Source organism: Podarcis tiliguerta, assembly GCF_965153285.1.
Source record: "Podarcis tiliguerta genome assembly, chromosome: 2".
In the NCBI taxonomy this organism is placed as follows: Eukaryota; Metazoa; Chordata; class Lepidosauria; order Squamata; family Lacertidae; genus Podarcis; species Podarcis tiliguerta.
In genome coordinates this window covers 14,483,575-14,508,294 of record NC_139535.1, presented here as the reverse complement: position 1 = coordinate 14,508,294, position 24,720 = coordinate 14,483,575, and the positions used below count along the sequence as shown (strand labels likewise).

At 46.8% G+C, this 24,720-nt stretch overlaps 1 protein-coding gene across 2 annotated transcripts; it reads left to right on the top strand.

The window, feature by feature from the left end:
* The first annotated feature begins 2,782 nt into the window (after nucleotides 1–2,782).
* On the top strand, nucleotides 2,783–23,799 carry TUBB (tubulin beta class I). Of its 2 annotated transcripts, XM_083426260.1 has the most exons (5): nucleotides 2,783–3,137; nucleotides 3,310–4,377; nucleotides 16,830–16,938; nucleotides 18,329–18,439; nucleotides 20,788–23,799. In XM_083426260.1, exons 2-5 carry the CDS (start codon nucleotides 4,321–4,323, stop codon nucleotides 21,843–21,845), a joined length of 1,335 nt encoding a protein of 444 aa, XP_083282386.1. In that variant the 5' UTR covers nucleotides 2,783–3,137; nucleotides 3,310–4,320; the 3' UTR covers nucleotides 21,846–23,799. The 2 variants fall into 2 exon arrangements, with proteins under 2 accessions (XP_083282386.1, XP_083282387.1); XM_083426261.1 differs by lacking the exon at nucleotides 2,783–3,137 and having other exon boundaries at nucleotides 4,136–4,377; nucleotides 18,329–18,570; nucleotides 19,173–23,799.
* Nucleotides 23,800–24,720: the final 921 nt, after the last annotated feature.

Below are 24,720 nucleotides of genomic sequence, written 5' to 3'. Positions count from 1 at the left end.
ATGTGTGCCCTATGGGCCGGTGTGCCCTATAGGGCGAAAAATACGGTATTTTTTATTGATTTTCATTTATTGGGGGGCAGCTGCCCCTCCCTACCCCCCTTGGCTATGCCCATGGCTTCATCTGTTCCACCTTCAGTGAACCAATTCAACATTTGGGGTGTTGAGGAAGCCAGCTATTCCCATGTGAATAATGAGAATAGCAGTGGAGTGGCAGGGAAGATGGAGCTAGTCGTGTGTCTCAAAGAAAGCTTATGCAAAAGCCATACATGGGAAGGAGGAGAAACAGCATGGGTGGATTAAGGCACAGCCTGATGAAAAGTCCCGTGGAGAAGGAAAGAAAGGGAAACTAGAGCAGAGAGGAAGAGTGGATAAGGTCATAAGGAGAAACAAGGGAGAAATTAATTTGGGAAGAAACTTGAGTCTGGAGTTAGCCTGCTACACAGCAGGAAAAAGTGACTTTCTTCATGTAATAATAATAATAATAATAGTAATATTTGTACCCCGCCCATCTGGCTGGGTTTCCCCAGGCACTCTGGGTGGCTTCCAACAAAGATTAAAAATACATAAAAATGTCACACATTAAAAACTTCCCTGAACAGGGCTGCCTTCAGATGTCTTCTAAATGTCAGGTAGTTGCTTATCTCTTTGACATCTGAAGGGAGGGCGTTCCACAGGGCAGGCGCTACTACTGAGAAGGCCCTCTGCCTGGTTCCCTGTAACCTCGCTTCTCCCAGTGAGGGAACCACCAGAAGGCCCTCAGCGCTGGACCTCAGTGTCCGGGCAGAACGATGGGGGTGTAAACGCTCTTTCAGGTATACTGGGCCGAGGCCATTTAGGGCTTTAAAGGTCAACACCAACACTTTGAATTGTGCTCGGAAACGTACATGCAACACCACAAGAAGGGGTATGAGAAGTTGCAGCCTGCAGGCCATATCTGGCCCACTAGCCCTCTCAAGCTGGCCCACCAGACTCTCCCCTTCCCCACAGGCCATGACTCTCCTGTGTAGTCCTGCTCCACTAACTTACCCCGCAGTCAGTACAGAAGCCAGAAAGGCTGTGGAAGCACAGCTCCAGTGCCCCTTCTTTGCCAGCCAGAGCAAGATGAAAGTAAGACTTGGTGTCTGAATGGTGCAGTGAGGCTCTAGCCAGGGTGGGCCCAAGACATTTTGGCACCTGAGGCAGACCCCGAAATGGCTCTCCCCTCCCTGCCAGGGAAGAAAGGGTGAAGGATGATCTACAACAGAAGCAAGACAGGAGAGAGATTGGCATCAGGAATTACTGCTGCGCCAGTGAATCCTGCTGCCTAAGGCAGTTGCCTCACCTTGTCTCATGGGTGGGCCGGCCCTGAATAAAGATTGGCATTGGGATCTGCTGCCCCTGTGAGTTTTGCCACTTGAGGCAGTCGTCTCACCTTGTCTCATGAATGGGCCAACCTTGCCTCTAGCACAGGGCAGATGGCGCTGGTCTTTCAAGCCCATTTCAGGCTAGCACTGAGGGAAGTGCTTTAAAAAATGAGCTCGAGAGCCTTGACGTTGATGCAAACCATAAAAGAGAGCTAAAGGCCGAACAAGGAAGCTGATGTGGCTGTAGCGGCAGAAGATAGAGATGAGCTTAGCAGGGACACTTTTCACTTGTGTTCATAAATGCTGTTCCGTGCACCCAGTCACATAATATTTGCAGATGCTTTTTTACATGTGTAAATGCAAATTCAGGAATCATAACTATCATTTGAATGGAATTGCATCCCATCACGGTGGGGCCAAGACTGTGATCTGTCGACCTGAGTGGTGCCCAAGGCTAGTGAGACAGGTGGGTTTCCTAGTTGGGGCCTGTGTGGCCAAGGCACCCCAGACAAGTCTCCAGCACCCACATTTGCAGCATCTAAGTTGGGAGGATGAACGGCTGCTCATCATGGCTTGCCAGAGAGCAGAGTTCATGGAAGTGCTGAAGACTACTAAAAGGTAAAGGGGCCCCTGACCATTAGGTCCAGTCGTGGCCGACTCTGGGGTTGCAGCGCTCATCTTGCTTTATTAGCCGAGGGAACTGGTGTACAGCTTCGGGTCATGTGGCCAGCATGACTAAGCCGCTTCTGGCAAACCAGAGCAGCACAAAGAAACGCCATTTACCTTCTCGCTGGAGCGGTACCTATTTATCTACTTGCACTTTGACGTGCTTTCAAACTGCTAGGTTGGCAGGAGCAGGGACCAAGCAATGGGAGCTCACCCCGTCGCGGGGATTCGAACCGCCGACCTTCTGATCCGCCAACCTTCTGATCGGCAAGCCCTTCGAATCGCTGACCTTCTGATCGGCAAGCCCTAGGCTCTGTGGTTTAACCCACAGCGCCACCCGTGTCCTGCTGAAGCCTACTAATGTGCTTCAAAAGCCAGGAAGGTTGGACAAGTGATGCAGCAGTCCTCAGTACTCTTACATGGAAAGTAAGTCCTACCAAAACCAATCCCATATAGACATCAGCCAGTGCTCAAATTATGGGTTCTTCCTTAAAAAAGCTCAACAACTTTTGGGGTGTCCTGGTTTTTACTTTCTGAAATATGGCAACCCTAGTAGAGGGAGGCTAGCCCCCTAAAGGTTTTATAGGGTCCTTGGGGAGTGGCAGGGAGGAGTCAGGGGTGGGGTTTGAATATTTTATTAATGGGTCCTCATAATTATTATTGTATTATTCCTCTTAATTTTGTCAAAATAGGCTTCTTAGTGGTTTACAGGTATCATAAGCAATGACACAACACTGAAATAGAAACACCCATAATTGAAATGTAGAATAAAAGAACCCTGTTAAAACAATTCAGCGATTCAAACATAAAATTGAAACATTATTGGTATGCTACTTTCGAACAGCAAGCCACACCTCAAAAAGGGGAAAAATGCAAAAGATATAGCAACATTATCTTATTAATTCAATCAAAGCACACTGGTAACATTTTAATGAAACATAGCACCAAATTTGCAATCTGTCCATCTAAATATTTAACATATGGCACAAAGACTGAACAATCTGCTAATAATAAACGCCATAACCTTCCAATAAACGTTACTGCTTTATAAAAATGCCAATTCTCAACATTTCGGTCATAGTTTGTTACACCTCTACATGCCCTTCAAAATGCACTCCCAATGAACCAGTGGCATAGCGTGGGGGGTGCAGGGGGGGCCGGGCGCAACATCGGGGGGGGGGGGCGCTCGCACTCGCAGCTCTCTGCCCCTACCTGGCTCACTCAGGGTTAGGGGGCGCAAATTACTTGCCTTGCCCCGGGTGCTGACAACCCACGCTACGCCACTGCAATGAACCACCAGTACTGGCATTTAGTTGCCTGCTTAAAACTCCTTTGTTTTCCCAGGCTTTCTCTGCAGGGTGATCCAATTATATTAAGCTGATCTACAGACTTGTGATATTTTTCAAACTCGTTGCATGAATGTAATCTTATTTTACACATATATTGTGGATTTATCCTCTTCACTGTCATGGTGAATACACACACACACACATTCTGGTACCACATTATTATTTTTTAATTTTCAAATAAATAGACCAGGACAAAGCTACCCATGAATAGAGAAAACTTGATTCTCAAGGCTCTGACAGTGAGTAATTTATCACTCACAGTGGTGCAACTGAGGAATGGGGAGATGAGTGGTCCTCCGGACAGCTCTAACCACTGGTCCTGCCGGCTGCGGCTGACGCAGCGCAACAACATCTGCAGGGCCACAGGTTCCCTGCATGCTTTTAAGTATACTGCATATGAATGCTTGCCCTTCATTCCTGGGGGAGACTGCATGAAATTGGGTGGCCGATTTTGCACACCATCTATACAATCAGTGCCTGCGGTATTACATCACAGACATGCTCCGGCATTCTGCATCAATACTACATGTGCACCACCCGCCATCATGCCAAGCCCCCTCGACACCGGCCCCCTTACTCCCCATTTTGTCACAACAAAAGGAAAATCGCAACTCCCAACATCCCCCTGCGCCTCTATCAGCCGCCACACCCAGCTCGGCCTTCCCCCTCGTTCCACCACGTGTCTCTTGTCGCCGCCATCCAATCAGTTCGGCGCCCCTGAGCCGTTTCGGCCAATCAGAGCGCGGGCCGCCCGCTACTTTATAAAAGCTTTGTCTGGCTTTCGCCAGCCTCCCTCGCCAACCTCTTTGGAACGTTCAGCTTCCGCCGCCGCGTTCGGAGAAGAGAACCTTGAGCTCCCCAACGTTCTGTGTTTTTTTAAAAAAATCAAACCGCGGCGTTTTAAGCGTACAAGCCAAAAGTGTGGGGAAGTGATTTAAAAAATAAAATAAAATCCAAGCAAAATGAGGGAAATCGTCCACATTCAAGCTGGGCAATGTGGTAACCAGATCGGTGCTAAGGTGAGGATGCCATAAATATATTTCTCGCGTGAATGCAACAGATTCTATTTGGGGGGAGGGGTGCAGCGGTGCAATTCCGTAAAACGGGTTAAGGTACTTGCCACGGTGGCATAATATTTCGCTTTGCACGTCGGCGCGCTTAATTTTAAAATAAGGACAGTAGCAGGAGTCTCTGACCTTTTTTTTTGTTTTGTTTTCAGCGTGTGGTCGTTGCTAAATATAATCCGATTTTCCTAACGCCGTGCGGCGTTCTTTCGGTTCTCTAGAAAGTGCATTGGCTGCCTGTGTAGGCGAAGCCATTGTCCGGGTGAAAAGGATTTGGGTGGGAGGGTATCTGTCTGCCTTTGGGCTTGCTTTATAAAGCAATGTTTACTGGTGTGTGGGTTAAAAAAAATAAAAATAAGGAAGAGGAGGAGTGCCGTCTTCCCGTAATAAATGCCGCGATTTAAAATTAACGGGATTAGACTCTTCGGCGGATGAGTCAACCAGAAAAGCTGTATTATCTCCTCCCCATTCCCGCTCGCTCGGCGTGGTGGGGTTGGGCGAGCGCGCGCGCCAGTTGATCTATCGGTCTAACGTTGCGTGTAGATTTAAGCGCCAAATCGGCTGCGCTACGAAGGTGCGATTTGAATTTTTTGGGAGGGGAAAGAGGAGGCGGGGAGCAAAAGCCCGGGCTGCTCCATCGCGACCGTGTTTTCCTGTTCTCAACCTGGGGTGGCAATTGGCCCGAATAAAATACAACAGATATGCATGCATTGATCATTTAACCTAAAGGGATAGCGGGTGGGATGGGGAGATTTATTTTTTTTTCGGAGGTAAAAAAAGCGGCAGAGTAGGGGGGCAACGGTCTCGAATGATCGGTAGGCGTGGGGAGACAGAAACGCGCACGACACAGCTGGAGAAAGAGGGGGGGTATCTCCAGCAAAAGGGCTTAACTCCCCCCCAAAAGACCCCCCCCCCCAGCGGAATTGATCGAGGCTCAGCTCTGCCCGCTCCTTAAAGTGCAAGGCGCAGAATACGGTTTCTCTTCCTTGCAACGGAATGGACCAGATTAGCGCGAACCACGCGGTTGTTCGCCACACCCCGGCTTCCTTCTGGCTTTGGGCGGATTCTGCTTTTAAAAAAATATATATATTAGGGTTTGGTTTTTGTTTGCTTAACAAAAAGCCCCTCCGATGCTCTCCCAAGAAAATGGCTTAAAAACCAAAACCAAAAACCGACACTGTTGTTATTGATATAAAAGCAGAGAGGCCGAAACTCGATCATGGGTGTATTTTGAAAAAGCTGCTATTTAGTAGCAAAGTAGGTTGGTGGCCGCAAAGCCGGGACCCCCCCGGTCAATTGCAAGAGCTTCGTTGTAATCTTAGATTTGGGAGGGTGCTTTTCCCACCCCCAGATTCAAAGGGGTGGGGGGCTGCAGAGTTTGTGCTATAATGCCCCACTACGTTTCTGCCTCTCCCACCCTCGTGGAAATGTGGGAGCTGATCCTTCCCCTCCCCCACCCGGCGCAGTCAGAGTATCCTTTTGTTTGCAAAAAAAAAATTGTGGGAGAAAGGAACCGCGCGGTCTATGTTGTGATTTTGTTGCAACAGTGACCCGTCGAATGTTGCTGAGAACGATTTGGATTCTTGGTATCTTATTTCATTGAAATAAAACGCCTCGTGACTTTTTTTTTAAAAGAAACTAGTTCCCCTCCCCCGCGCGCCCTTTCCCGTTTTCTGCTGAGCAAATGCCATTTCTGGCGCCGAATGGCACGCCCACCATCTTCCACCTTCTTTGTCTGCGAGGCAGGAGCACATGGCTGGAGGGCTGGCGCATTTGCTCTGCTCTCCCCCCCCCCACTTTAAATTTCTGGGTGCTCTTTGATCCTTCCTTCCCCAGCTTCTTTCCCTCCCGTGTCGGGGCTCCCGGGCTGCTTCTCTCCCCTCCCATTGTTGAAAATTGCCTTGGAATGATGACTCTGTCTCGTAGCCACATCACCACTCTCCTCCGTCCTTTGTGCCTGTAATGGCTGCTGTCTGGTTTGGGTGGGTCTCTCTCTCTAGCAAAGGGAGGGAGGAGGGGTTGTAGCACTCTCTCTAGCACTACTTGCTGCAGAAACCAAGATTGAGCCTGTGTGTGTGTGTGACCTAAAAACGTAGCAATCTTGTGGTTTCTCCCATCTGTCGGGAGCATCAAGATAAATCTCGATTTGCTGGCTAGAATAGTAAGAGCATCTTCCAAGCAAAAAAATAAAGGAGCCTGGTCAACTTGAGCTGGGCTTCAAGCCATGCTAACAAAAAAAGAGAATACTGTATAGTACTGCGTCCACAGACTAGAGGATAGCGGTCTTATTTGTATGCTAGGCAAGACCTGCAAGGAGTGACAGCTCTTAAGGTGTGTCCCTTACAGCAGAGCTGGGAACAATGGAAGGGCATCCTGTGGTCGGCTGCTAGCCCTTCCCCACAATGCAAATGAAGTAAAATAAAGGGGAATTTTGGATTTTCACTTCTGTGTAAAGCAGGACCCTACATTCATCATGCTTTTTAACAGGAAATAGTAGATATTTTCCAATGCTCGCTTTCAGTCTGGTGTAAATTACAATCAGAATGGTGCAGAGCTATTGTGAGGTACATCTTTAAATGAAGGAGTAAGCTTTTTTAAAAAAAAAATTCGGGTAGCTGATATGCTTCCCTAGTATAAAGAAATAAAGGACATCTTGTCAAGTATTTGGTAGTTGTAAAAGAACTATGCAAGCTTTGGGTTTTCACATGATACTTCTCCACTTGGGCAAATATATATATATTTCTGCTGCAGTCCAAAGCTTGCATATTACTATGTCAATCTACATTGCACCAAGGAACCATATCCTCCCACATTTTAGCACCTTAAATGAGGGGTGCAGTCGTAATCCTAAAGGCAATATTTTTTGAGCTTTGCCTGCTTAATTATCCCATAAAACCGTAGAATTGAAAGGGGCCAGATCAGTGTGGGTGGATTTTACACTGGTCAGATGCTCCATTTTGTGCGAGACTAGATGTGTGTGCATGGCTTTAAACAGGGACCCTTAGGGGAGATCACAGAGATGTCTATACACATTGTGATGGGCAGAAGGCAGGTTTTGCCACCGCTGCAAATTGAGTGACAGTTACTCATAAATATGGGGGCTGTGAAGAAGAGCCACCAAACCCAGATGTATTAAAGGATGGCGTTAAGGGAGGGGGTGGGGGTTTAAACCTGACCTGCAAACCACGCTTGCTCTTATTAGAATGTGGTGGAATGTCAGTAAAGTTGTAGCTTGGGAAGGCTATAAACTGACTTGTGTCTGCTTAAAAAGAATGGTATATTTTAAACACACACAGATTGAGGTTGAGGGCATAAGGTTGCAATTGCAGGCAAGAGTCATCCAGTTTGGTGCACTGCCCTGTACATCTTTTGTTGGGGGGGGGGAGAGAAAGAGAATCTGATTAACCAGCCTTCTTCCTGTTGCACTGGGCTTAGAAAATACTATGGAAATCTTTCATACCAGGGGATTGTGGTCCCACTACCTGAATACTGAGCTGATGAGTAAAATGCTACCTCTTTTACGATGATGCTTGAAGAAGCACCTAAGCCAGGCAACCCCAGTGCCTGCAATTTCCCAGGTGCCCCACCCAGCTCACCTCTGTATGACCTACATTGCGGCACATTCTTTCGTATGCAGGAGGGCGTGTTTGCGGATCTCTGCTGGCACCTGATGAATTAAAAAAAGAGGAGAGAGCGTGTTCTGTCTCCCACAGCCGAGCCGAAGAACTCTCCTTGGGTGCATTGTTGCCATATCTTTCTACAAAATGAGCATCAGTTTTGGAACGTGCCCCCCCATTTCCTTTGAGCAAAAACTTCCTACCAGAGCTACATATTCTGGAACCTCTTAGAGCGGCCAATTCTAGTAGGTGCTTAGCTTGGCTTATTTTTTTTTTTTAAATGCAGTTTCTTGCCAGCTTGGATCTGCAGCGGGGGGAGGCCAGACCAAGTGAGTCTGCCCCCCGCCCCTGGTGTATTTAAAAATTCATGGCTCTGCAGTGCCTTGGGTGTGTTTGGCCAGCAAATGGCACACACAGGCATCCAGAGTTGCTTTGGCACAACCATCAAGACAAAAACTAAGCCAGAGCCCTCAAGTGGGACAAATTGTAAGGCGACATAAGCTGTCAGATCTTTTGAGCAGATCTTTTTTTAACGTTCTCCATTTAAACAAGCAAACTTGGCCATACGGATAAATTCGAGAGATTATTGTAAAACAAAAAGTAGCTTAGTTTCAAGTTAGAGCTTTGTGGGTTTTAAAAAAATGTGTTGCAAGGGTGTTAGTTTCAATTTGGTGTGACTTGCACTACCTTTAAAGCATACTGGCCCTCAAAGAATTCTGGGCTTTGTAGTGAACTCCACACAGAGTGACAATTCCAATCAACCCTGAAAAAACTACAGTGCCCAGAATTCTTCGAGGGGAAGAATTCGCTTTAAAGGTAAAGTGTAAATGCAGCCTTGGTAACTTCAATAGGGCATTTGAAGAAGGGAGCTATAGAGACACAGAGTTTGTTTTGTTGCCTCGTTTTCTAACTTAACCAATGTTGGCCACTCAACTCTGGCTCTGAATTCAGCTAAGAGATTATTGTATACCAGTTAGATCTCTCTTCCATGCTACGTTTTAGATGTACGTCTAAAAATCAAAATGTGTGAAGCCATTGTGAATCTCCACTATCTTGGGGAGGGAATTCTCTAAAGAAAATAGCGGATGTTTTCGAATTGAAGTACAACCTCCTTCAGCAGTGGTAGAAACAGCATTACTTTTCTGACTCTGGTCTTCATGATGGAATGAGTTAAAAAAAATAAGCATGCATTTTAGCCTCCCCCCTTCCCACTGCCAGGCCTGGGGTTCCCCTCTCTTGCTTTGAGAACATTTTTGGTCACAACAAAATTCATTTTCTATGTACTGTCCCTCTCTTCCCTGACACACCAACTCCACTCAACGATAAGACAATATTAAGTTTGGAGTTGGGCAAGTATAGATGGTCTGTTGATTCGCGGTTAACTTCTCTGTTCTTCACTCCTCTTTCTCTACAGGATATACCTGTCCCTGAATGGTGTTTGGGGGGGATGCGACTAGGCCGCAGCCTGTCACGTCTGCACTGTTCCACCTTGACCTCAGGGCAGCTTTTACTTGCTTTTGTGTCCTCCAGTTGTGCTGTTGGACTGCAGGTCACATCAGCCCCAGCCATCTGGGACTTAAGGCTGCGTCCATACTAGGGATTCGAAACACTTGAGAAGATGAGAGGCTGGTTGGGGAAGATGCTAATTGGATTCTGAGGACCCTAAAACACAATTCCCATGGGAACAAAGGAAGCGGCCTTCTACTGAATGGGAGCATTGCCTCATCTAGCTCAGGATCCTTTGCATGGCTGGGCAGAAGCTCTCCAGGATTTAAGAGAGAGGAGATCTTTTCCTAGCCTTCCTTGGATATTCCATGGGATTGAACCAACTACAGCCGTGCCCCATGATTCTTTGAAGCAAGCCATGGCGGTGTAAGCCATATAAAACCCAGTAATGGCTTTGGTAGTGCAAGCATTCCCTAACGCACCATAAACTCCCTTCTACAATTTTTGTTCTGTTTCAGCTATTAAAGGAATGAGGAATGCAGGTCCCTTTTAGGATATATAAATCTGCTAATGCACTGAGCATGCCCAGAGTAGGGCTAATGCCTTTTGGGGGGAAGGAATGACACAGAGCCGTGGATATTTTCACAGTGCATCATCTGAGGTACTCTGGGAAATAGATTCCTGATCATTATTTCTTTGCAGTATGAGAATATAGCCTTCCTTGCTCCTAAACGAACCCCTGCCACAGTTTGCTCTTGTTCGTAATGGTGGAGCCTGAAATATTTAAAATATCCTTTCTGACGTAGGTCCCTGTGAGATGCCTGCGAGCATTACACAGTGGCCTTGTCACTTGATCACATGAGGACTCTATGATAACTTTAATCGCCCAATAGCAGTAGCTGATACACATAGCAGGTGCTTACATAACCATAGGTCTTAATCTACATTCTAGAACAAAAATGCAGTTAATGTTAAATATTAACCTATATGGCAGTGATCTCAAAACATGGGCATATAATGCTGCTGTTAAAAGATTAGAACAGCCACGTTTATGAGATAGTGCTGCATGATCACATAGCACTTTACATAAATTATCTCAGCATCCCTTAATTGTCCTCAAAGTTAGGTGGATTAGTACTCTAATCTCCCCCCCCCCCTTTTGAGGAGGGAGCTAGAGAGAGGCTGAAAAAATTGCCGTTACACATCTGCAGTTGCCATGGTTTTACTTTGCATTAATCAGGAATAGCTACAGTCCCTTGTTCCACATGAGTTAGAGGGGAATCCTTTTATAAGCTTGGGAAATGTAGCAAAAGTTACAAGAGCCACTTTGATTGTGAATGACAGGATGACATAAGTGGTGAGTAAGTTGCCTTAAAGTAATTGTGAGACCCTGCTATGGCGTTGGGAAGTGGCCATGCCAATTCCTTGCTCTAGAACAGGCTTCCTCAACCTTGGCCCTCCAGATGGTTTTGGCCTACAACTCCCATGATCCCTAGCTAGCAGGACCAGTAGTCAGGGATGATGGGAATTGTAGTCTCAAAAAACATCTGGAGGGCCGAGGTTGCGGAAGCCTGCTCTAGAATCATAACACTTCAAGGAGTCAGAAGGGATTATCCCAACCTCATACTTGGAGCAAGATCTTTCACCGACAGCATCCCTGGTTCCTATTCCTCCAGCAAAGGAGAGCCCACCATCTCTCCTAAGGCCGTCTGCTCCACTGTCTCAACACCTCTTACCTTAAGGAAGGTTCTGCTAGAGTTTACCTGAAATCTTTCATTGCAGCCTCCACCCATTATTCTTGCCATCTGTTGAAAACGAAGTGTGCCCTGTTTTCTTCATGGGAGCCTTTCGGATAATTGAGGGTGTCTGGGAAGGATGTCTTTAACTGCACAAGCATTGGAGGATTTAACTTGGCCCATGGGCTCTCTCCCATGCAGTCAAGTTGGGCAATTCTCTCTTAACCCCCTTCTTCCCAGTGTGAGCAGCAAGAGAGGCTCCTCCAGAAGGTTCCTCTCTCATAATCTGCTTCACAGGCAAACCAGATTGCAGCTGAGGTGCATAAGGAGAGAAAACCTTTGACACGGGAGAAAGTAGTAGAACCAGTGGACATGAAATGAAGCTGAACGGTGAAGGATTCGGGACAGAGCAGGTGCTTCACATCATTAAACTATGAAACCAACTGGATGGTTTCAGAAGAGGATTAGGCAAATTTGTGGAGGTTGAAGGCTATCCGTGGCTACCATGGTGGCTGCTCTCCCTCTGTAGCTGTACACTCCGATCCAGCAGGCTCTTAGTTGGCCAAAGAAGGCTTGTGCTGAGCTCCTGGCTGTCTTTCTTCTCAGGCAGCAATCTTGTAAATGTCCCCCCAGAATTTAAAAGTCCTTCATGCTCTGTGGGAAGGACCCAGAATATGCCTCCCTTCATCAACATTGGGTGACTAGATTTCACACAGGGTGAAAGTCCCTTGAACTTCGGTAGTGCTGTTGTTAATTTTTCCAGGGCAGAGTTAAGGTCTGCTGTGTCCGCCTCCTTAGTTATCCTTTCCTTCCGAGCAGCTGTCTTGGTAAGCGAGTCCCTTGGGGGGCATGGGGGGGTGTGTGTGTGTGAGGGTGGTTTGGCCAGTCCATGTCCCTCCAGTCAACCATTACCCTGGCGCTGAAAAATGTGTGGAATGTTTTGTCCAACCACCCACAGCTGTGGCCTAAAGGGAGGTGATGGGGAGGGAGGGGTGTCCTCAGAAATGGAAAATGGAGTTCTGTTTTCCCCAGACCATGAGATGGATTCCTGTGGCAGCTTAAGGGGCCTCCCTCCCCATTCATCACAGGGGATGGACAGATGGGGCTGTATAGTAACCCTTTCCCCACTGGATTTGATTTCTATAGAAGTGAAGGGCCTCCCTGAGAGTGACACACACACACACACACACACACAGGAATTTGCACATAATTTTCATAGTTTTTGTCTCCCGACTATTCAATGAACTGCTCTCTTCTCCAACATGGCAAGGGGGCAACTCCTCCTGTTGGGTGGATAAAGTGAGGATATAAATAAAATTTTATTATTATTATCAATCTTAGGGGTGCAGGCAAGATGGGTCACGATGCCATCACCTGTTACGATCACAGACTAACATCTCAGTGGGCTCCAACTCCAGAATCAGGCTTCTGTTCCAAGATTAGAGGAAGCCTTGTTCAGGATAGACAGCTGAGTCTATCCAATGCCTTCCTTCATCGCCCTATAGCTTCTGCTCTTACCTGGAAGGCACCAGGCAGTGCGGGATATTAATTTATCACTGCCAAATTTCCTCCTGTCCCTGCAAGATTCCAAACCTTATCTCAGGATCAAGTGACCCCAAGTGCATATATATCCGTTGCATTTATGTACCACAGACAACCTAGTTCTGTGGGCGTTTTACATTAAAAAAACACAGCAGTGAGCTGAGATACAGGCAAATAGTACTGTGTAGTTTTCATGAACAGCCGTCGGGGCTCCTCTCTTGTATCTCAGCAGCCTAGTCTTGAATGTCTGAGTAGCTGACGGAAACCTGTGTTGCTGCTTGCACTAAGGAGAGGTCCAGAGCCTTTGGCTTGTAATGCTTGGCCTTTGCTCCCTATCTTAATTCACAAGATACCTTTGTTTTTCTCTCTCCTGGTCTTAACCTGCGCCCCGCCCCCACCAGTGGAAAAACAGTCTTTTATTTCATTCACGCTGGCCTTTGGGTATGTCTGTTTTCCTTCCCTGCGTCTTAATTGGGCTCCCTCAACCGATTCTTCTCTCCTGTTTGGGACTTCCAGCTTCCAGAAGGAGCTCTAAATCCCCCCCCCCCCCCGCTGGGGAATTGATCCACAAAGGCCGGATACAAGCAGCTTAACCTCAGTCCTTTGCCATCTGTCCAGTCCATGCAGTTGAAAGCTTATTGGCATGTGTGAGAGACCTTGCTCATGTTCGAAGCAGCTGGCCTGAAGACCCTGGGGCTGGGGGAAGGGGGCGGAAGAGGCATCTGAAGGGGGGGGTGTTGTCTGTCCCGGCTAGGTTAATGGGGATTGGAGGTGTCTTGTGTGTAGTCATGTTGGCAGGTGCAACACCCATAAGTGTGTGTCTCAGACACATGGACCTTGTTAGAACCTCAGCCGCAGCAGGTGGCTTGCACTCTTGACAGGGTTATATTTAATGTCTGCATGCCAAGGATCTTAAGATTTAAATCGGGAGCTAGGCTGGTGGCTCAAGAGGCCCGCAAAGTATTTCCTGATTGCCAGCTTGGCTGTGGGGATGGGTGAGGAGGGGGCAGGTACGCAGAAATGGTGTTTTGAAGCAGCGTGTTGCAAAAACTTGCCATGGTCTGTGGCAACGCTAAATCAGGGGGATAAGGAAAACTTGTCTATTGTTCTTTTCCTGTAAAGCCCTTCCCCATCCCAATCAAGGCTTTCTGCCATTTTGGAAATTCCCAAAAATAAATAAGAAAGAAAGAAAGAAAGATATTTATACATACATACCCCGCCCATCTGGCTGGGTTCCCCCAGTCACTCTGGGGAATTTAAAAGCACAATAAAAGGTCAAACATTAAAAACTTCCCTAAACAGGGCTGCCTTCAGATACAGATGACTTCTAAAAGTCAGATACAGTGGTACCTCGGGTTAAGAACTTAATTCGTTCTGGAGGTCTGTTCTTAACCTGAAGCACCACTTTAGCTAATGGGGCCTCCTGCTGCTGCTGCTCTGTTCTCATCCTGAAGCAAAGTTCTTAACCCAAGGTAATATTTCTGGGTTAGTGGAGTCTGTAACTTGAAGCGTATGTAACCCGAGGTGCCACTGTACTTGTTTCTTTCCTTGACGACTGATGGGTGGGCATTCCACTGGGTGGGCGCCACTACCAAGAAGGCCCTCTGCCTGGTTTCCTGTAACCTCACTCCCCTTTTCTGATATTAATACAATACTGATCCACTTCCCTCCTGCTGCTCTTTATTGAGTCTCTCTTCCCCTGCTGATAGAGGACCCAAATGCATTGTCTGTTAGATATATAATTCTCTTAATTTTATTACTGCAATTGCTTGCTACAAATTCTGAGGAGCGGGAGAGAGACTATCCAAAGTGTTTCAAGTTTATTTTCTTCAAATGCAGTCAATCAAAACTCTTTCAAGACCAGGAAGTCGGGTGGAGGGGAGCGAGACTGATGGCAGGGGTTTTCAAGCTGTGCTTTGAGGAAAAGTTTTGTGTGTGGTTTTTCCCAAAGTACAGAGTAATGGTTGGATCAAGCGTCCCTAAAAAGATGAGTTGTCCACCCACAGCAAGGCTTCTCAGCAATTTGAAACCGCAGGGGAGTGTTGGGTATGTCGGCGGCTTTCGAAACGCCTGTAAACCACTTGGAAATTGCTAGGCAAGATGTCACGTGAGGTAATTTAATAATATTTTTTGACAATCACCCTGCCCAGCACTAGCATAACTTGCACTGCCTGGCAGGCCAGGAATGTGGTTCTAGGGCTGGCTGCTGAGAAGAGCCCCCTTAGCTGGGACATTTTTTTGGGGGGGGGGAATGAAGTAGATTAGTCCAGGATCATGTTTATCCACTTAAAATACTTCAATACTGTTTTTGGGGTGGGGTGGAGGCTCTGAAGTTGGTGTGCAGTTGCAATACAGTATGACAACAAAATTGATAAAGTGAAAATAAGCAACAAACATTCAGCCAAAAATACAAGAACAGCCATCAGTTGGACCACAGCTCAAGAAAAAGCAGATATAAAGGCCCTTCTGAAGTATTGGAGCCTGTCAGATCACAGCTGGTAGTGTTGGGGAGATGTGGGGCCGCTGCAGAAAAGGCCCCCCCTCCCATCCCTTGTTAAATATGACCCCTGACAGAATTGCCTTTGTTAGTGAGGGTGGGCGATGGCTCAAGTGCAGGGCAAGATGGAGCTAGCCTCAGCTGTTGGAAACCGCATGTTCTTGAGACAACAATGCACTTTAATGGGCTGGACTGTGAAGAGACACTGCCCTCTTCAATGTGAAACCATCGGCCTGATGGATTTCACAAGGCAAGAGTTTGTAATTGTGGTTTGGAGCAACGTTATTCGATCCCTGGGTCCTTAAATGGTGTTGGACTACAATTCCCATTACCACTGACTTAAGTGGGGCTGATGGGAGTTCTAGTCCAGTGACATCTGGGGCCCCATTGTTGAAGGAAGTTTGCTTTAAAACAAAATGGCGCCCTAGCAATGGAGCAAGGCCTTCTGGGAGTGAGAACACAACTTCGCTTAGGAGTGAACCGTAACTGAATCAAATAGAAGGATATATTGGGAGTGCTGCTTTCAGGGTATGTGTGTGAGTCAGAGGCTCTGATTATGAAGTTTGTGCCCCCTTAGTTTCACTTGAGAAGGGTGTTTACTTTTTTTAGATCAGGGGAAAGCCAATGGACACTACTGAGCTGGAGCTAAAAGCCATTCCCCATCCATGGCTCGCCTTCCAGGAGAACAAGGCAGTGCTTATGTTGGCTGCTGCAGCTGCTGAGTCAGCCCATCTGCCTCCGAGGGAGATACGAACAGTCTCTCTTTTAAGATGACTGGATGGGGGAGAGGAGCGGAGATGTTCCTTTTAAGGTAGTGTGGAAGGAGTCTAGCATTTTCTCTCCCGCTCGCTCTCCCACTTGCATTTCTGCTTTTCCCAAATCTGTATTCCAGGTCTTGATTTCAGCTGACACGGGGCCACGGAACTAGATTTCAGTGTTTAGGTTCGACCTGGAACAGCCAAAAGTGGTCATGAGTAGCTCTTGAGCATGTGCAAAGTCCACTTCTCTTGCCACTGAGCAGCCGCTGTGCAGTAGAGCACTGCTGCTAGATGAAGAGTGCTGCGTTCCTGTCAGTTAGGACTAGCAACCAGGGAAGGCAGTCACGCTACACACTGTAGTCTTCCATGATATTGGTGCAGGAACTAAAAAGGCCCTGCCTCTTGCGATTGTCATTGTCCTCAGCTGTGTCTCCAATCTTAAGTGGAAGTTCCTCTCCTTCTGATCTTGGAGAGTGGGCTGGGTAGCATGGGAGGAGATCCCACTGGTATCCGGGGCCTAAGCCATTTAGATAAATCACCTCTTTGAATTGTGTCGGGGAGCGAAATGGCGACCAGTGACAAAATGGCAGGATGGTCCTGCTAAACATTCTAGCTGGTGCATTCTGGATTCTTTCTGCTTCTGAAGGGTAGAGCACATTGCATTAACCCAGTCTTGATGTGGCTTCAGGCATGTGTTGCCTTAGCCAGAACTGATTTCCTGATGTGTTGTGGTCACATCGTGCTGCTTCCGTGATTGGGCTGCGTCCACGGCCATTAATTTGAATCTTCCTTTTCTTCTTATTCCCTGCAGTTTTGGGAGGTGATTAGTGATGAACATGGGATCGACCCCACCGGAACCTACCATGGCGATAGTGACCTACAGCTTGACCGCATCAGTGTTTACTACAACGAAGCCACAGGTGAGTATTCATCCCTTTCCCTGCCCCCAAGGTGTTCTGGAACATTTTGATTCACAAAGTTACATTTGAAAATAGCGTGCATAACTCAGTATCTTAATAACCTGCCTTTTTTCTGGCTCCCTTGCCATTTCTTCTCATTATTGTGCCTTTTGTCCTAGGTATAAGTAGGAAAAGGGAATACAGCGGTACCTCGGGTTACATACGCTTCAGGTTACATATGCTACACACTTCACTAACTCAGAAATAGTGCTTCAGGTTAAGAACTTTGCTTCAGGATAAGAACAGAAATCAGGCTCTGGCGGCGTGGCAGCAATAGGAGGCCCCATTAGCTAAAGTGGTGCTTCAGGTTAAGAACGAACTTCTGGAACGAATTAAGTACTTAACCCGAGGTACCACTGTATGGAAAGTTTCCCAAGTGTGAAGGTGTTTTATACTGGATCTGTGCATTTCAGGGTCATACTGCCAGAGCTTGCTTCATGCCACCTTTTCAGTCTTTAGAGAATTTCATCTTTCATTGTGTTAGCTTTAAAAAATAATATATTGGTACCTCAGGTTACAAACGCTTCAGGTTACAAACTCTGCTAGCCTGGAAGAGTTACCTCTAGTTGAGAACTTTGCCCCAGGATGAGAACGGAAATTGTGTGCCGGCAGCGCAGCGGCAGCAAGAGGCCCCATTAGAGAAAGCACGCCTCTAGTTAAGAACAGTCTCTGGAACGAATTAAGTTTGTAACTAGAGGTACCACAGTAATTTAAATGCAAGCTCCTAGCTCTTAGCTGCTGATGGCGGGGAAGGCAAGCCTCAAAATGGAGCTTGGAAAGGTGTTGCTGGACCATAATAACCCAACCAGCAGAATTTTCGGGACCACGAGGGTGGCTTCCACCAGAATGAGAGGGGAAATGACTCAAAATCTCCCTAGGCTTTCCAGTGCCATTTTGCTGCTTGCCTCTCTCGTATTTGGTGCTACACTCTTCACCTACTGCCTTCCTTTTGCTATGTAGGGATAAGCTTCAAATTGTTTTTCATCCCTTGATACTTTGCCTACCAGGGATCTAGATGGGTGGCTATCCCCACGTGCAGGCAGTAAAATAATAGATGAAGCATCCTTGAGCTCAAATGAGCCTTCAAGCTGTGTCATCAGTCCCAGCTCACATTTGTTCACTGTCCAAAGTGTCTCTTGCAAACATCTTGTATTCTAATGTACTTTCCTTCTCAAAGCTCCTTGGTGACTTACTATTCCATTCTACTGAGAAACCTGAACGTCATTAAAAAGCTTGCATTTAACTTGAATGGATAGGAAGCTAGCAACATGGTTTCTGTTATGGAAGGGGGACCATGGATGGGGAACCACAGTCCTCTTTCTCAGGTATCCTTTGCCCTTCTTTCTCCCAGGTGGCAAATACGTCCCTCGTGCCATCTTGGTTGACCTGGAACCAGGAACTATGGACTCCGTGAGGTCTGGACCTTTCGGCCAGATCTTCAGACCAGACAACTTCGTGTTTGGTAAGATGCAATCTCAATCTTTGCTGTTTCTATCTGTAGTTGGGAAGAAAGGGAAGGTAGGACTGCAAACAAATGCCTCCCGTAAACTAGTTGGGTTGGCCTTTTTTATCGTGGAAAGGAGGAGAGAATAGGTTGCTCCCCATGAAAGGCTTCTGGGAAATGATATACAATGAGTTGAAAAAGATTTTAAAGTATACTTTTACAAAGAAGCCAGAGGTCTTTCTGTTAGGTATTCTAGGAAAGGAGATTAAGAGAAAAGATAGTAAGTTTTTCCAATATGCAGTAACTGCTGCAAGGGTGTTACTGGCACAAAAATGGAAACAACAGGAAATACCGACAATAGAAGATTGGAGATCAAAGTTGTTAAATTATGCTGAATTGGATAAGATGACTGGAAAGATTAGATACCTAAGAGACCAAAAGTTTACAGAAGACTGGGGAAAATTTGTTGAATATCTGGAGAACATAAGTGACGGACAAATAACGCTAGAAGGTTTTAAAAGAGCACTGTGAACACTGCGAGAGACATTGTTAAAAGGAATGAGAGGTAAAAAGACAAACAATGACAATGGTTAAAAAAGGAAATGCGGAAATCAATAATGACTACGAAAGATTTACGGAAAAGCTGAAGGAAGTCCAAAAGGAAAGATTTGGAAAATTGAAATGTGAAAACAATGTATGTTTTGTTGTACAATTAATAAAAATTATTTATATATATATAAAAAAAGAATAGGTTGCTCCCATGGAGAAGGTGTGGGTGTGCACTTTCGGTCAGTTTCAGGGAGAGTGGAAATGCCACAATTCCTCTTCTGCTTCTGTTACCCCCCCCCCCCAGTTGTACATAAGAGACACTAGGCTTTGAGAGTAACAGGGAGTGGTGCCCAGGAGCCATTTCTCACCACATGTTCTCTCCCCCTGTAATCAGCCTGGCAAAGGAAGCACTGCTACGTACACAATTTTTGTAGGCAGTTGGCCATCTGTGAGCTGCCCAAAAGCACGGTGCCCAAACCAGCATTTTAAATGACGTTAAGACTTGCCTCTAAAAGACTTCCCAGTGGCTTGAGCAGCGCATGTAGGACGGGGCTGGGGCTACTTGCAGTCCTCCAAAAGCTGTTGGACTCTCCATCAGCCTCGATAAGCATGGGCAGCGGTCAGAGATGGTGGGATTTGCATTCCAGCAAAATCTGGAGGGCATCAAGATCCCCCCCCCCACTGCTGTAGAGGAGTAAGGACCCCCCGAGGTAGCACATCAACAACAACAACAACAACAATTACATTGTTCCTTGTGGATATAGCCCCTTTGAGCTGATCACTTCCTAGCATTGGGTGGATTGGTTTGTCCTTCCAACTTTTGCACAGTCCCAACAGTCCATAATTACCGTCTTTCCTCCTTTTCGGGCCATATTCCAGTAGCGAACTTCTTGGCCTTATCCAAGCAGAAGATGGATATGAGCTGCACTGGGTTGGTTTTCTTAAAACAGGATGCGCAAGAGAGTTGTTCCTTGCTACTGGGGGTCTAAAGGATTTACAGTTGTACCTTGGAAGTCGAACGGAATCCGTTCTGGAAGTCTGTTCAACTTCCAAAACATTCAGAAACCAAAGCGCGGTTTCTGATCGGCTGCAGGAAGCTCCTGCAGCCAATCAAGAAAGCCGCGCCGGACGTTCTGCTTCCAAAAATAGTTTGCAAACCGGAACAGCCACTTTCGGGTTTGCAGTGTTCGAGAGCTAAAACGTTCGAGAACTGATGATGGATTTTTCAGAGCTAGCCAACCTAACTGGAAGAGTCTGCAACCAGAAGGAGGAGTATCAGGAAGAGTGGAATAAATTTAATGATTATCTAGTTAAATTGGTTAAGTTAAATTAATTGAAAATAGCTTGCAGGTACTTAATTGGCTTAGGATTTTATTTATGTTAAGTGACGTATTAATACGTTTAATTTCATAAGGTGAAGATTTAAGGATGTTAAAGTTTAAGTTAAATTTCATAAGAATTGGGTTTTGGAAAACCGTTGCAATGAAATTCAACCAAGGGGGAGCGAGGAAGTCACTTAACAAAGTTAATAAGTGTAATTTTCAATAAGGCTATGGTTTTTGTTTGTTTGTCTTGTGTGTATATAATATTGTGAAAAGCAATAAATTTTTTTTTGGGGGGGGGAATAAAACGTTCGAGAACTAAGCTGTTCGAAAACCAAGGTACGAGTGTATCTAGTTTAAAGTTCAGGGAGACACTGAATGTGAATGATGTGGGCTGGGAAGCTAACAGTAGAGCAGCTATGGGTGGTGTGAGAATGAGCCAGCTTGGCCCAAGCTTCATGGTTTCTTCCCCCCCCCTTCTCCTGCCTCCTCCAGGCCAGAGTGGAGCTGGGAACAACTGGGCGAAAGGCCACTACACAGAAGGTGCTGAGCTGGTGGATTCTGTCCTGGACGTGGTCCGGAAGGAAGCGGAGAGCTGCGACTGCCTCCAGGGTTTCCAGCTGACCCACTCCTTGGGCGGCGGCACCGGTTCCGGGATGGGCACGCTCCTGATCAGCAAGATCCGCGAGGAGTACCCCGACCGCATAATGAACACCTTCAGCGTGGTGCCCTCTCCCAAGGTGTCTGACACCGTGGTGGAGCCGTATAACGCCACCCTCTCCGTGCACCAGCTGGTGGAGAACACAGACGAGACCTACTGCATTGACAACGAGGCTCTGTACGACATCTGCTTCCGCACCCTCAAGCTCACCACGCCCACCTACGGAGACCTCAACCACCTGGTCTCTGCCACCATGAGCGGCGTCACCACCTGCCTCCGCTTCCCCGGGCAGCTGAACGCCGACCTCCGCAAGCTGGCGGTCAACATGGTGCCCTTCCCTCGCCTTCACTTCTTCATGCCCGGTTTCGCCCCCCTGACCAGCCGCGGCAGCCAGCAGTACCGCGCCCTGACAGTGCCCGAGCTGACGCAGCAGGTCTTCGACGCCAAGAACATGATGGCGGCCTGCGACCCCCGCCACGGGCGCTACCTAACTGTCGCGGCCGTCTTCCGGGGCCGCATGTCCATGAAGGAGGTGGACGAGCAGATGTTGAACGTCCAGAACAAGAACAGCAGCTACTTCGTGGAGTGGATCCCCAACAACGTCAAGACGGCCGTCTGCGACATCCCTCCCCGAGGCCTCAAGATGGCTGTCACCTTCATCGGCAACAGCACGGCCATCCAGGAGCTGTTCAAGCGCATCTCCGAGCAGTTCACGGCCATGTTCCGGCGCAAGGCCTTCCTCCACTGGTACACGGGCGAGGGCATGGATGAGATGGAGTTCACGGAGGCCGAGAGCAACATGAACGACCTGGTGTCCGAGTACCAGCAGTACCAAGACGCCACGGCGGAGGAAGAGGAGGATTTCGGCGAAGAGGCCGAGGAGGAAGCTTGAGGCGAGTCTGCTGGCAGTTCGGGAAACAAAACAGAAAAGTCAATAAATCCGCACAAAAATAAAAATTGAAAACAAAAACCCTGCATCTCCACGTTCTGTTTCTTTTTCCTTCCTCTCAAGCCTGTCAACCCCTTCCTGCGTCTCTTAATGGGCCAGTTTCTCCATTTTAACCCTCTCTGCATTTCTTCTCAGTGGTGGGAACAGCCTGTGGCTGATTTAACAATGAAACGGCTGCTCAGAGTCCCTTGAGAATGGCTGGAAAAGACAGAAGAGGTTCTGTCTATCCATGATTATATTTGGTCACTAGTGATGTTTGGTTTCCAGGAGAAGCAGATGCTTCCCTTTCCCTGATCTACCATAGTTAATCAAGTGAGCTGTTAAGAAGCAACAAGGCCGAGAGCCTTTTTAATTGCAAAAGGGTATGAGGATGTTGGGTCAGTTCTGACAGGGGACCCATTCCAGATAAAAGTAGAAAGGTAGCTGACTTTAAAATGGAAGCATGTTCCTGAAAGGCAAATTTTTCTTTCTTTCTGTCCAAGCAGAAAATAATAACCTGACTTCTGCTAATCTGAGCCACAGGCCAATGGTTTCAAAGTGCATTTGCTAATAGGAAGTTGGGGTTTAGTTTTGGGGCAGCCTGCAGAATGGGTGTTTAAATGGTTTGAAGTCTGGTGGATTCCTACCCCAGTAGGTCACTCTCTAAAGACTGCTTGGTCTGTCTGTTTGTTTCTGAAAAATCTGCCACTGGATCATCTTGCCCCGGAACACCTTAAAGCAACCAACATTAATGTAGAAGGCATTTGTTGACCAGGAGAACAAAATGAAAGTTCTCTTTGCAGGAACCACTGGGTGAGATGTCTTTACCTATATGGTATGCCTGCAATATAAATTAATGCTCATTGCCTCCAGAGTCTGCGCCTCTGGATATTTGTGTCCCATTCTTCAGCCAAAAGTGGTGTGAAAGCCAAAGAGGGTTCTTTCCCTCTCCCTGATTTTGCCAAATATGATGTCCAAAAGCCTGACCTTCAAGCTATTTCGTTACAACTTTTGTCCTTGCCTTGGCTTCTCAAAAGCCCTGGAGCTATAGGAGAAAAGAGCAAAGCACTCTTTTTTTGTCCTGAATAACATTTTGGACCCCTACCAAAGGTTGAGGCAGAGAATGAGATGTTGCTGATTTGTCTGGGCTCAAAGTGCTGTTCGGAATAAACACAAGCAGCGGTAGATCGCAAGGGAGTCGTGCCGCAACTCAAAAAGGCAAGCTGCTGTTCGAATAAATAACTACCATTAAAAATATTTTTTGTCTGGAAGGTAGCTACAAATCCTAAGTACCCATGGCTTAGTTTGCTTTTGCTCACAGTTGTAAAAGTTGGAGGTAAGGCTAAAGGTCAATGAGGAGTGATGGAGGTTAGCACTTAAAGGGGCAGCAACGACCTGCACACAGAGCAGATGGGAGAAAGATTTGTTCAAAAAGGGCCTGGGGAATGCCACCTTTGAATATTTTGGGTGGTTGGGGAAAGAGGAACTGCATTAGGAAAGAGGAACTGAATTAGGTTTTCTTTCAGTGAGCTCTTTATCCATGAGAATACTGAAATTTCTGATTTTTTAAAGCCTCTTTTTTTGCTGTTTATGTAGATCAGTCTTCTATTGTAGTATCCAACCTGTAGGAAGTAGCTAAGGGAGCCATATTGTTCCAAGGGATCGCTGAGCCAGTGGAAAGGGACCTCTAGTTCTGAATCTGCCTAAACAGAGTTCTACATCTGAAAGGTCACACTGCCACCACAAAGCCTGGCTTTTTCAATCTCCTGCTTGTTGCCTCAGCATCTTTTTTTTCCCTTTCGCTCCTCGCTCATTTCTTCCCTGCCTCATCTTACTTTTTTAAAGGAAAAAAAAAATCCCTGCTTTTTCATATTGAAAAGTTGTCTTGTAAACAAATAAAAGGGTTTCTTATGTTTTCCTTTTTGTGTTGAGTGTCCTCACTGTCCCGCTGCAGACCCTCATCCTTGCACAGTAAAATGACAGGGGGGAAAGGCATCTCCATAACATTAAAAACAACTATTTTTGCTGGTTTATCATGAAATGAGGCTGAGAGAAAACCCATTCATTTATCCCATAAAGCAGTTGTGTGGAAGCTGCAACTGTAGATGATCATATGTGTTAATTCCTACCCCCCCCCCCAACCATGGGCCATACTTGCAGGGGTTGATGGGAGTTTAGAGTGCAACACCGGGTTGCCTCCGCAGGTTTGCCATATCTCAATATAAAGGAAGCTTAACATTGCAGGTGCATTTTGCAAAGCACCGTATTTTTTGCTCTATAAGATGCACTTTTTTCCTCCTAAAAAGTAAGGGGAAATGTGTGTGCGTCTTATGGAGCGAATGCAGGCTGCGCAGCTATCCCAGAAGCCAGAACAGCAAGAGGGATCACTGCTTTTGCTGTGCAGCGATCCTTCTGGCTGTTCTGGCTTCTGAGATAGCAACACAAAGCCTCTTCAGGGCAGTGGGAAGATCGCTTCCCCTGCCCTGAAGAGGCTTCGCGCGGCTGTTCGATCCCTCTTGCTGTTCTGGCTTCTGGGATTCAGAATATTTTTTTTCTTGTTTTCCTCCTCCAAAAACTATGGTCTGGTGTGTCTTACAGAGCGAAAAATATGGTACATTATGGTACCTGAAAGGGTTGAAAATAGTACCAAGTTCAAAAACTAGTCTGAGAACTAGATTGTGTATGTGCATGAGAGTTTATAACCTTTATTCCTTGTGCTGGAGGAGGAAGGAATCTGAGTTGCAAGAGTGGGTGATTGACAGCTGCAGAGCAGTGGGTATGATGATGCGTGACCGTCTTGGAATGAATTTTGCTTGGGCGCTGGTGGTCCCTGCAAAGT

What these genes read in the sequence shown, in the direction of transcription:
- TUBB (XM_083426260.1), top strand. Translation starts at nt 4,321, where the DNA reads ATGAGGGAAATCGTCCACATTCAAGCTGGGCAATGTGGTAACCAGATC. An exon ending in GTAACCAGATCGGTGCTAAG is followed by an intron (nt 4,378 to 16,829) that starts GTGAGGATGCCA and finishes TATTCCCTGCAG; the next exon opens with TTTTGGGAGGTGATTAGTGA. An exon ending in ACCAGACAACTTCGTGTTTG is followed by an intron (nt 18,440 to 20,787) that starts GTAAGATGCAAT and finishes TGCCTCCTCCAG; the next exon opens with GCCAGAGTGGAGCTGGGAAC.